This window comes from Charadrius vociferus, unplaced genomic scaffold, assembly GCF_000708025.1.
Source record: "Charadrius vociferus isolate BGI_N301 unplaced genomic scaffold, ASM70802v2 scaffold82, whole genome shotgun sequence".
Taxonomy (NCBI): domain Eukaryota; kingdom Metazoa; phylum Chordata; class Aves; order Charadriiformes; family Charadriidae; genus Charadrius; species Charadrius vociferus.
In genome coordinates, this window is record NW_009647401.1 from 3951620 (window position 1) to 3964008 (window position 12389).

Consider the following 12389-nt stretch of genomic DNA (forward strand, 5'->3'; position numbering starts at 1 on the left):
AATAAATTCTAAGATGTGAATTTGTTGCCTCATGCAACAATTCAGGAGTTTGTTTTGGCAGCAACATTTAGCAATATCCCAAAAGATAATTACCTGCCCCTTCAAAACAAATAATCAGGATTTTGATTAGCTCCCCCCCTAAACCTTAAGAGGTTTTCATGTTTAAGTTAACAGAACAGTTTATGATGTCAACTGTTTTTTTTTTCTGGTAAGACAGCACTCACAGCCAAGAGGGCTGGCAGTTATACTGACAGTAGTACTGAGAATATTACTTCTCAGGTTAAAACAAAAAGTCTTATAAAAAAAATACGTGTGATGAAGTACAGAACCATTATGTTGCTTAGCTTCACAATGAACAAACTATGACTAGGAATTTCATCATTTCATAATTTAAATACCATTTACAGCGCTTTTGCCAGAGACTTATCTTGTAGATAACCATATGATGATTCCAAGAAGAAATGCACCAACAGCAAGTATAATAATGAGGATGCACATCTTCTTTCGGGACCTTTGCTGCCAATAGATGAAAAAACGAGTTTATTGAAAACTTCACCACCAGATCAGAAGACTACTGAAATGCCTTTATGGTCCTACTGCTTGTACAATCTAACTAAATTGTGTCCTTACTAACAACAGGTCATATAAAATTGTTCAAGTAAAAAAGAGCAAATTTATCCACAATTTACTTTTATAGCTGTATTATTTAACAGAATGATTTCAGTGGTATTTTCTGGCATATATAATAAACTAATTAAAGAGAATGCAGTATCGTAATGAATGGATGTGATTAGAACACTGGGGGAAAGAAAATGTGAGAGAGCAGGTGACCACATACAGAGGAAAATGGACAATCAATCTGAACAGTAGAGGAGATGGAAATGGCCGGCTAGGAAAAAAAAGGTATTTAAAGGCTATTAATGTATATACAGAAGGGGACAAAGGACTGCAATTTCAGACTTCTAGAAGATTGACTTTGCATCTATTCACAGAGGTATTTTAAAGCTGTTTTTGTGAAGTTTCTTAGGTACAACTTGCAAGAAAAAAGAGAGAGGGAGAATGAGAGAGGAAGAGCACGTGAGTAGGGGCTAAAAGACAAAAAAAGAAGGGGACCTGACTTAGGACCCAGTTATACAGATGTCACTACAATAAAGTGGAAGTTATGAGCACGTCCAAAACTTTCACGTCTCCCATACAGGTCTGTAACTTGAGATACCAGAGCACACAAGACTAGCAGCAGCCTGTCATCCTTTATCTGAAGGATATGGAATCTGAAGGTTTCCTTCACAGCAGGAAAGGAAATTACCAGTCCATTTCATTGGCTTTTGCTGATAGTCAAGGGATAATAACACTCAGATCTCGGGATTTTAGGCCACAGCTCGAGAAGCAAAGCTCTATTGGCAGAGGTTCTTCTGCCTGGGTGGTTTTGGTTTTTGGTTTTTTTTCCCCCCTGAAGAACTACATCTGTGTGAGCTCTTCATTGGAGCTGCCAGCTCTCTGCCCAGTACCACCCAGACTACCAAGTTTCTTAACTCTTCTCTTCTTCTAGTTTTACTTGTCCCATCGTCAGGCTAAGATTTCTTCATTTCATCATTTCACTTGCTAGAACTCAATATGGTTGCTAGAGTAACTTCCTTTTTTAAAATCTGTGGCCAGTTCTCTCCTTACACTCCTAGTCTCTTCCTTTTTCATCCTGGAGACCATCTCTTGCCAACACTGCATTTTCTCTGTAACCCTACTTAAGCAAGGTAGTGGACTAAAGACATGGAGATCCTATTTCCTCATGCACTCGATCATCATTTCTACAAGTGCTGAAGCAGCAGTGGTAAAGGAGAAAAGAGAGGAGAGGAGCCTGGCTTTGCCCAAACAGCTCTGCTGCGTGAAGGTACCCCACACAGCAGATGAGGGGTGCATACCTCATCCAACCACAAACAGGAGTTGTGAGGGTACCAGCCACATGCAGCCTCGTCCCCACCAGCACGCCTGGGCCTCTAACACTTCCTTGAGAGGGTCGGGGCAAACTTATATAATAGCTGCCAAAATTTAAATAAGTCTGCTGAAAGTGGAATGATTTTTCAGCGTCTTGGAACAAGGATGAGTTTTCAAGCAAAGGAAAGCTCAAATCTAAGCTACACAATCCTTTCAAACAGGCCAACTCCACCGAGTGTCTGGTCTGTGCTGCAAGACCCACTGAACAGAAGCCTGTCACAAGTCTCGATAACCTTCTTTTGAGATCAGAAGATATTCATCCTTTCCTCCTCAAGATAAAGCAAAAATTTTTCATTTTTAATTTCAACCAGAAAACTAACACCTTTCACAGAAAATGTTGCCTGTTACTATTTTTTTTTCCCCCTGAACTTTGACAGTATCAAAATAGAAGCCATTGACCATACATGCCAGTTAGTACCACCTAAAATTCAGTTCAAGGATGCATCCACCCCTTTCCCTCTCCCACTTCCGGAATCAGCAGGCAATCCTTCAGCCATTTTGTCATTGATTTACTGTCCTGGCTAGTACTAACACACGTAAGAGGATTTAAAAAAAAAAAAAAAAAGTCTCAGGACTAACTCTGACTTAAGAGGAAAGACTTATTGCTAATAAGATTATTTCTAATAAGTTCAAAAAATGTTATAAAGAGTGGCATTTAAAGGTATTCAAAAGGCTTTTCAAAAAAGATTGGGAGTTTGAAATATGTTTTTAGCATCAGGGTAGCAATTAACAGAAGCTGGATATATTCAGCTTTGAGAATATTTTAGACAGCAAAAATTCATGCTAAGTGGCAGCATCTTCAGAAGACTTCCCTCCTTGTCTTCCCTACTCCTTCAGTGATCTTTAGAGGCTTGCTCTCCATACGCAAGAACCTTTTACTTCTTAAACTGTCAAAGGCGGGGTTGGTTGGTTTGAGTTTTCTGTTTGTTTCTTTGTTTTTTTAAATAAAGGTATAAGTCCAGGTCCTCTGAAACAGACTGGATAATTTTACAGGAGGTTACAGACTTTAGTTTTATAGTGACCTAGAAATACCATCATAGTCTAACATACACCTGTAAGTCTTCAAGCCTTGAGGAAATCGATAAGCAAAATCTGAACTGTGTAAGAAAGGAGACTACTGAGAAAGAAGTCGGGACTACTGAGAAAGGACAGTTACAGAGAACTGGCAGTCGGCATTGACATTACCTGGTAGTTTGCTGCTCTTGACAGCTGCTGGTTTGCTTGCTGCACATGTACCTCTGCATTTTCCACATTGGCTTCTATGCTGTCTTTATTTTAAAAGGAAAGATTTCAAATTTTGGTTAGTCATAACCCTGCCAAAGGTTTGGAATAATGAAATACAATTGAGAGCATATGTAATAGCTGCCTCCCGACTGCTGGTGTCCTCATCAATACTCAAGTTTTATACCTTGCATTATGGAAGTTAGACCCATCATATACTTATGCCTAAGTTAATTTCTGAACCACCCAGGCAATGAGTGGCTGAATTCATGTCAGTAACTGCTCCCCTGTTCTAGAACCAGGGCTGAATCTTAGATACCAACTGGGGTAGAAACTTTCAGTAATTCTATTTAAAAAAAAAAAGCAAAACAAAACCAAAAACCTTTTACTTGTCCTCTAACTTGCCGCTGACTACCCTCTGCTCAGATTAAAAAAGCACTAAGGACTATGAAATCAGAGGAAACAGACACACATATAGTCCAAGAGGCACAACTCTAGTTAGGTATTCTATCACACTGACACGGACTTTTTTTTTTTTTCCTGGAAATATATGAACAGATTATGGGCTAACGTGACAGAAAAAGCCCTGAAAATGTATGCTGGACATAGAAAACAGCATGGCTTAGCAGCAGACTCGGAAAATGTATTTTCCAACCACGTTTCATTAAAAGAATAAACCTGTCTTTACAGAGGACAAAGCATGAACCTTTGCTGAATCTGCACACTTATGTCATTAGTCAATACTGTAAAAATCCCCACATGAACTCCAATTTTATGTACAAACAGTTCAAAAAAACCTACTTTTAAAGACATTTTATACAGATGTCATAATGTTTTAAACTACATTTTAAACACACTTTCTTAATGTATTCCCAGTCACCTCAGCCAATCTACCTGTTATTAGGTTGCAGCTGATTTGCTTTAGCATTCATATTCTCATTAGAGAAATTTTTCCAGTAAAAGGAAGTTCTACCTTGCTGCTCTCCAGAGAAACAGAATCAAAACATTTTCAGAGAATATTTGAATTGGACTTACCTATCATATCACCTTGTTCATGAATCATCATTCCTAGATCTTTAAAAATTTCATTGATGTCCATAATATCTGCCTGCAAGGAACCAATCATCGCATTAGTTGACATAACATATTCTCACATCTCTGTACATTTAGATACAAATACTGCTCCTTCTCCTCCCAAGTACACTTTCATGACTCTTTACACCACAGGATAAAAAAACCCTCCATATGTTTATTTGGAAGGCTTTTTTGGTACTGTGAGACCAAGTTTATCATAATCAAACCAACTGAAGGTCAGTATGTACACAAAGTACACTGCACATCACATCACAAACAGGGTCTCATTGCTGAGTGCTTATCTACACACATACTTGTATTAGTTTAAGTGAAGGGAAAGGCTCGTGCCAACTTTGCTTAAAAGCTATCTGTTTAAGCCAAATTAATAAAAGCATGTGCCGAAAGTATTTTGCATTATTTTTAGTACACCTATTAAATTAAACACACACAAATTTCATAAGCACCACAGTTTACAGAAATTGCCTGTATAATATGGCCAGGCTATTGCACCTATGTTACATAACCCTATGACCATCTGGTTACGATGAAGTGATAGATGTCATGTTACCACTGTGCATATGATCTCTTCTTAACTAATGGTTGACATGTGTTTAGTTTAATTCACTGTAAGTTAAAGTATGGGTGGCAAGGAAGGTATTGAAAAATTTATACATAGAATGGATTTTGCCACATGCATCAGCAAGACCTGACAAACTCCAGTTCCAGCATCTTTCTTATTGATGGTAGAGATGCGGATTCCAGACTGGCTGGAAAAATTAATTTTGTCTTTACAGAAGTCTCTTGATGCCAGTATTTCATCACATGTGACAATTTTTTGTATAGTTTACATCTTGTTTTTAAAGTTTTTAAACTATTTGACAAGCCCTTAATGACAAAGTTTGAATGAAACAGAGCATCTCTGCATTTCCAGAAACGTTCAAAGAAGCAAATTACAAAATGAAAATGTTGAACAATACATTGGAAATACCTGGGAGGAAAGGTGTAATTCTGCTTAACTTATAGTCATTGTTAAAAAAGGTTATATAATATGACCACTATGTTGGAAAAAAAAAAGATATGTATTTTTTCTTGCATTCACATGAGCACTCTCTTATTCCATATGTGAACCACTGAAGTTAAACACAGTATCAAAACATGGCTTTCACACAGTAGTTTTCTAATGCACATTTCACATCTAAAGGCAATATTTGTAGTTTTGAAGGAAAAAAAAAAACACATCCACAAATAAACCCTAAGTCCTCAGGATTAATGTCTGCAACTAATGCTCATGCCACTATAAAATGTTTTTTCTTTGAAAAGATTAAAAGCATATTCTGCTGTAAAACCACTTGTACTTACCTCAAGCTGCCTAATGGAAGATTCCCTCTCCTCAATAAGACGTAGGTCATCTTCTGTAATTTCTTCATCTTGCACTTGTGCTTGTGGTTGACTATCAAACAAAAAAAAGCCCACCCAGAATTGAACAGGCACAATGAGAAATAACTCAGAAGAATAGAATGACAGCACGTATTTTACACTATCAGTTAACAAAATGCACATTTTTACCCTTGCCTATCTAGCTAACAGAGAAGGTCTAACACACCTTTGGTATAGGAAGAAGCTGCTGTAGCAACATCGCCCATAGCATTGAGCTAGCTGATTGGAAACTCCAAGTATAAATACAATGGCAAAGTTTCTTCTGAATGATAAACTGCTGAGTTTATGTCCGAGGCAAAAGGAAGCTACCCAACAAAACAGAATCTGAGACTGAGAAGCAGTTCTTGGAGAGTATGAAAGCAATGGGAGATCCCAGTAAACATTGGACCCTTATCACAACTTAACAGTTTTAATCTATTGACAGATGAGACTCTGCTTACCTAAATTTGAGTCTCAGAAAGCCCAAATACAGACTTAGGGCAGCTTAACAAGATGACTAAAGCTGAAGCATGGGGGAAAAAAAATGGGGAAATGATGTGAACTGCTCCTTCTTCTTCCCACTTATCCTGCCAAAGCCTCTTCTCTACATCTGCCCTATGGAAGAAAACCTAACTGAACAACCTATCTCGCCCCCGTCCAGAAAAAGGCAATTGATCAGAAAAAATAGAATAAAATAAAAATTGGCAACTGGCTTCTCTGTGGGCCATTTATTACTCTGAGCTAGGTTAAGAATTATTATGAAATTCAGCCTACCTGTCCCAAGAGACAAGTGTTCCTTCTTTGTAGCTATCTTCAGGAGCACCACCCTACACAATCAGTGTTTAAAAATATAAATAAAACATTATGGCCCTGAAAGGAGCACTGTCAGCACTTCTATAATGAGTCAATATTACAAGGTTTATAGTAAGTCAACTTCCAACTGAAACATGATTTAACATGTTCTCATCCTGATTTTGCTTTATGCATGCACAAAGGTGAAATACGAACAAAAACATTCAACTCAGTAACTGCCTGCTAAAATTTACAAGTACAGCAATGTGTATTTGGCACAGAGTGAAAAGGCGAAATTGATATGCTAACAAGGAAAAGCTCAACATCTCAAGCTTCTTAGCACTTCTCCACTGTAATACTGCATAGAAATCTGACAAGTGATCCTTCCCTGCAGGAAAAATCTGTTGAAATCAAAAGGTCCAGCAAAGGCATTTCAAAATCTACTAAAAATTGCTTTTGCAAGATTACAGCATGAACCTAGGGGCAGTTCATACCTTTGCATGACAAAGGCAAGGAAAAAAGTAACAGTTCTCGGGGAGGGGGGGTTTACAACTTAATTCAGCCTTTACTATAAAATCATTTAGCGCGTGCTTGCAGTATTTGGAGTCAGAGATGAGCTTTTGTAAGTGGCATTGTGGAGGCAAGTTTGACACCCACCACCACCATTGTAAACAGAGGATAACTGATACTTACCGATACCCTTGAGCTGGCTCTTACTCTGGCTACAAAGTCTTTTTCTTTCTCAGCAGCTTGCCTTTGGAGCCTTTGGAAATTTGTTAGTGCTGTGGTGAACTCCCCCACAAGACGGTCTTTCTGTATTTTTCTTTGACGCTATGGGAGAAAAAGTTTTATCAAGTTAAATGAGCTCAGGGTTTTCAAGGCTCTGCCATTTTCAGGCTGCTCAATGCTAAGGCATATACCCTTTTTTTTCTAAATAGGTGTAAGGGAAGGCTGTTTACAAAACCATTTGCAACTGCATGGACAAACCTTCCTTCCTTCCTTCTGAGAACACATAATTGCACAATTTATGGCATTTAAAGAGGAAACCAATGTATTTATTTTCATTTGACAGCTGGAAACAAGAAATGGGCAGGGACAAGAAAGCTTCTACCTTCCTTATTATCTGTTGATTATAAAACCTACTGTTTAAGTGTAAAATATTTTGATACTGTGGATGCTAAAATCATAGAATCATAGAATGGTTCGAGTTATGCAAAGCTAACTGAATGGCGTGGGGGAAGGGTACAGAAAAGAAAGAACAGGGCGTTTCACATAAATGCTGGAAATATATACTAAGCTGCATCCAGAATTGGTTCACATCCCCACTTAAGTGCTTAAGAACAGGTACAAAAATACCTGTTCTAACCTTTCAGGTTTTTGCTTGTTTGGTTGGTTCGTTTTTAAGATGTAGAGGTGGGAAGAGGAATACCGGGCACTCGGGAGAGCCTCCACTATATTTCCCTAAATTTATACATTTTATCAACCCTTCCTTCCAAATTTCTGAGAGGCTACAATTGCCATTCATCAATCTGTTATTTATGCGTTTCATTGGGAGGTAGCTTTGATGAAGATGCTTATGATAAAAGGAGTAAAAGGAGTAAAATTCAACAGTAAAATGTCTCACTGCCAACTTTTCAGCTCCAAGATAAAGAAACAGAAAAACCATTAAAAAAAAAACAAAACAAAAAAACACAAAACCAAAACATGCATTGCATGAACTAGAGGTTATCTACCAAGGCCAAATTTTAACACCCCTATTAGAAGTTTACAACTTGACAGGATGAGAACACATGGATCATGGCTTGTCATTTTAGTTCAGTGTTTCAGGACAATTAATTTTCCTAAAGGCTCCTTGGTGACCAGTCACAGACTAGGCAAATTGTTTGAGTGACAATAACATGAATCCATGTTTTCTGGGATCCTGTTGCTCTTTGCTTATGTAAGTGACAGATTTTGCTAGGATAAAAAAAACACAGGATGGCAGACAGGAGTGTGCTAATGACAACAGCCATTTCACATGTTACCTCCTGAGGGGATTTTACACAGACCTGGGAAAGAAGCAGTTTAAAGACCATACAAGGTGTTTTAGGAACAGCTCCTGCACACCCCTCTTAAAAAAGGAAAAGCCTGTGGACAAGACACAGCACAGATGCTGATCTGAGTGATGTAGAACAGACTACTGTGCATAATCAAATTATTCAGACAGTGGGTGAACAAGTCTGGCCACCTGCCCTGCAAGCAGTTTTGGCATACAATTCCTTGACCCTGGAATGTCAGAGTGCCTGTGGAGTCAGACTTAGCATCACTGCCCAGCTACCTGCAATCACAGGCACAGCGCACTGCCTTGATTCCTACCATTTCAGTCAAACGACCTCATTCCTGTTACACAAAACCAACTTTGGAACAAGTCTGGACTGCAACAGAATATTCTTATGTTGTATCCCTGTTGTGCAAATGCGATCACTAACTAAACAGTGCTTTGAAAGCCTGGTGAGGAGCACAGAAATAGGCATGCAGAACTGAAGTCACTCAAATACTCTTCATGAGCCAACATGATAGTCAAACGAGCCATGCTCTTTGGTTTTATACCTGTTCACTCATTGCAGGCAGAGATCCAAACTCTTTAATGTATTTGTCAGTTTCTTTGGCAAGCTGGTTGGTGCATTGCTGCTTCTGTTGCCTAGAACCAAATGCAAAGTTTCATTAGAGACCATTGGGTTACTTTGAATGTCACTGATACTCTAAAAAGCAGCAGTACTAAATGCTTCTCTAAAGTGCATGAAGCCATTTTTACTCTGTTCTTCACTATAGAAGTGTGACATCATGGATTCCAGGCAGGACAGATGATGAAGAAGGTATGTTCCTCAATGTGACAGCATTGTTACTCACCTCCTTTTTTTTTTTTTAAGTTTCTTCTATTTTCCCAGTGTGCAGCAATAGGTTTCTTATTATCATGAATATTTAAACATGCTTTTCCTAGTCCTTTTGAGGCTATCAATAGTTGGAAACACCTGGTCATTTCTGCATTCAGAATAACTGTAGAAAAGACCAAGCTTTTTCCGTGTGGAAGAACATATGGTGGCTTGAATATAATTCTGATACCATAGCCCATGAAAGGTCAATTCCTGACAGTTACTGGGAAACTGTCAGGAAAAAGAGACCTACGCTTTCCCATGATACAAGACCTGTGAACTTAGCTGAAAACTTCATTATTTACTAACAGCTTTAACAGTGCTTAAAAAAAAGCCTTGTCTTCAACAGCATTGCAATTTTTGGTATATTGTCTCATTGCTTCTGATACTATCACATACTCCTTTACCAACCTTCATATTTTTTTCCTTGAGCAACTCAAATTTTTTACCTGTGTTTGCATCCTCCTCTGCAGTATATATAAAATGTTCTATCTGGAAAGCTATTAGTAAGCAATCAACATCGATATTTAAAATAATCAAATAACTCTTCAGATACATACCAACATGAAAGGAAAGGCCAAATGTTCAGATAGGTGAAAAAAAGACAGATGAAAACTCAGGGAAGCTTACCGTATATATTACCTCCATAAAGGGACTGGAACATGTCCTTCACAACTGTGTCTATCGTGTTTAGTTGTGAATTTATGCCTAGATCCTGACTGGTTATTGCATAAACTATGTATGTTGGTCTTCACCTATTCACAGTCTCCGGTAGGATATCCACTGTGGATTGTACCTGGCTGACGTTATGGGCACTGAACTCGGGCTATTATAAGGCAGTTTGGTTGTTCACACAAAATGAATGTGATGCCTTTGGTCCAATACACACCTTCTCCTACTATTGAACGGTCACAGTACAGCATTAACCACACCGAAGACTGGCAACTTTTGCACCCACAGGGTTAGCACAACACATTGCTTACGTGCATTTATTGTGCTGAGATTAATGTGGTAAATGAGTTTAATGGAAAAAATCATACTGGTTCATTAGACTGTGCAGAGAAGTGGAAAGCCACTGATTGTCTCTGCTAGTGGCATATTAATGAAAGTCCAGCTTCAGGTGACTGAACTACAGCACAGCATCTGCCCTGGAGCCTTATTTCACTTCTGCTGTTTTAGTTCTTCTGGTACATGTCTCTTCTATAATGTCATCCCTCACTGTAGCTTTCAGCACTAAAAAGACATTCCCCTCTCTCCCCCAGTATCACATCTCACGAAAACCCCAATACATTCGTTACCTTGTGAAACTTATACAAGCAGATTTCAAGAGTTCATTGAGGTAGTGGGGTGTGGTGTTTATTTTTTAAACAGTGATATTGCTTTCTGGTCCTGCCACTTTCCCCTTGCTGATATACAGCATAGGGTTTATAGATGTATTGATACTGCATGCAATGTACATGGGCAAACCAGCCGACTCTATTTTAGACTATCCGAGATTCATTTCAAAAAGTGCATCTCAACATTTAGATTTCAAGTATTTCTCTACGCTTGCCTTTCTCAGTGAGATCAAGCACTCTGCCTAACAAAAACCACCTCATCACCTACCAGGAGACTGTTTACAATGCAATGAAATTAAACAGTTTCATGTGAAGTACTCACAGCTGTTGCCTCAACTCAGGCGTGTCTTGTGGTGTTCCAAGCTGATGCAGTATTCTTTGTATTTCGGCAGCTGTTTGTGAAGAGGAAGAGAAATTTTAATGGGGCACAGACAATTCCCACTTAATTTTATGCATTTTTGCTTGACAATTCTAAAGCCATAAAAGTTGACAGAAACTAATACTCAAGACTTTTTCAACCTACTACTAAGACTCCACTTAAGAAGTCTCAGAACAACTAGTGAACGATTTTTGCCAAGTCAAAGACAAAGCCCGGGGTTTCTCATAAAGGATGGGAATGTATTTAAAGATCAGTTAATAGTTTCACTATAATAAGTATAAATCAGGCCTTTTAATATTGATTTTTAAAATAAGCAGCACAATTCTTGTTCTGGTTTAATCATATTTTACAAGTGTAATTTTGGAGAGCCATATGAAAGACTGCCATGACATTATCATACACAAATATTTCAGAACCAGTGCATTAATGAAGTGACAGCAACAAAACATTCATGGGCTTACAGTACATTAAAAAAAAATAATAATCAGGTGTCCAGGTTTAAATCATAACTTTGATATCCTTAAATTTTTAGATGTGGGATACAAACTACCAGTTTTTAAGTGTATTTCATAAATAATATTAGTTTTGAACAGCAAGAAGTGAGACATCATCTGATTCAGCTTAATGTATTTTAGTGTCACATGAAAAAGCAAGGAGAAAAATGGACAGACACTTCAAGGATATCACACTACAAAACTAATATCCTCAACGTGCTTTATCTCCGCTTAACACCCTCACATCTTCTAAAATGAAAGAACACATATGCAAAGTAACTTATTTTTGCTTGATGTCAGCTAGGAGTAGACTTGTCTTCCCTGTATTTCTGTGGCCCTCCCCAGGCAGACTGGTGTACAACACAGTCACTACAAAATATGACAGTATGACAATACATGGGATCCTCACTTCACTAGTACACTTTTCCCCTAAATACAGCTAAAATTGCAGTAAAAGGCATCTCTAAGTAATGAAGAAAACCACTCAAAAAAAAAGAACATTTTTCCGTATACTACGGAAGAGATCTGTAACAGACAGGACTTCAGGTACAAGAAGAAAGTTACCTGTGACTTATGTTAAGCAGTCAGCTAAAACTAGAATTCCTTCAAACATTTTTAGTAATAATATTTGTTTCTAATCTTTGTTTCATAACAAGTCTCCAGTGACTTAGATGATATTGGATTTTCTACACCGCTCTACGTAACATCCCGATGTTGACAACTGCTATAGCCAATTCCTTCTGTGCACACCCGGGTAACGAAGATATTAAAAAAA

At 38.1% G+C, this 12389-nt stretch overlaps 1 protein-coding gene across 1 annotated transcript in view; it reads right to left on the reverse strand.

Annotated features, from left to right (window-relative positions):
- Positions 1-423: 423 nt before the first annotated feature.
- Positions 424-12389, reverse strand: part of STX7 (syntaxin 7) — a 25970-nt gene continuing 14004 nt past the window's right edge. The window contains exons 2-9 of the mRNA XM_009880198.1: positions 11064-11133; positions 9082-9172; positions 7186-7323; positions 6475-6527; positions 5644-5734; positions 4246-4318; positions 3175-3257; positions 424-516 (exon numbers count right to left, since the gene is read on the reverse strand). Of these exons, the coding sequence (XP_009878500.1) occupies positions 424-516; positions 3175-3257; positions 4246-4318; positions 5644-5734; positions 6475-6527; positions 7186-7323; positions 9082-9172; positions 11064-11133 (692 nt within the window). The remainder of the gene's footprint in view (positions 517-3174; positions 3258-4245; positions 4319-5643; positions 5735-6474; positions 6528-7185; positions 7324-9081; positions 9173-11063; positions 11134-12389) is intronic.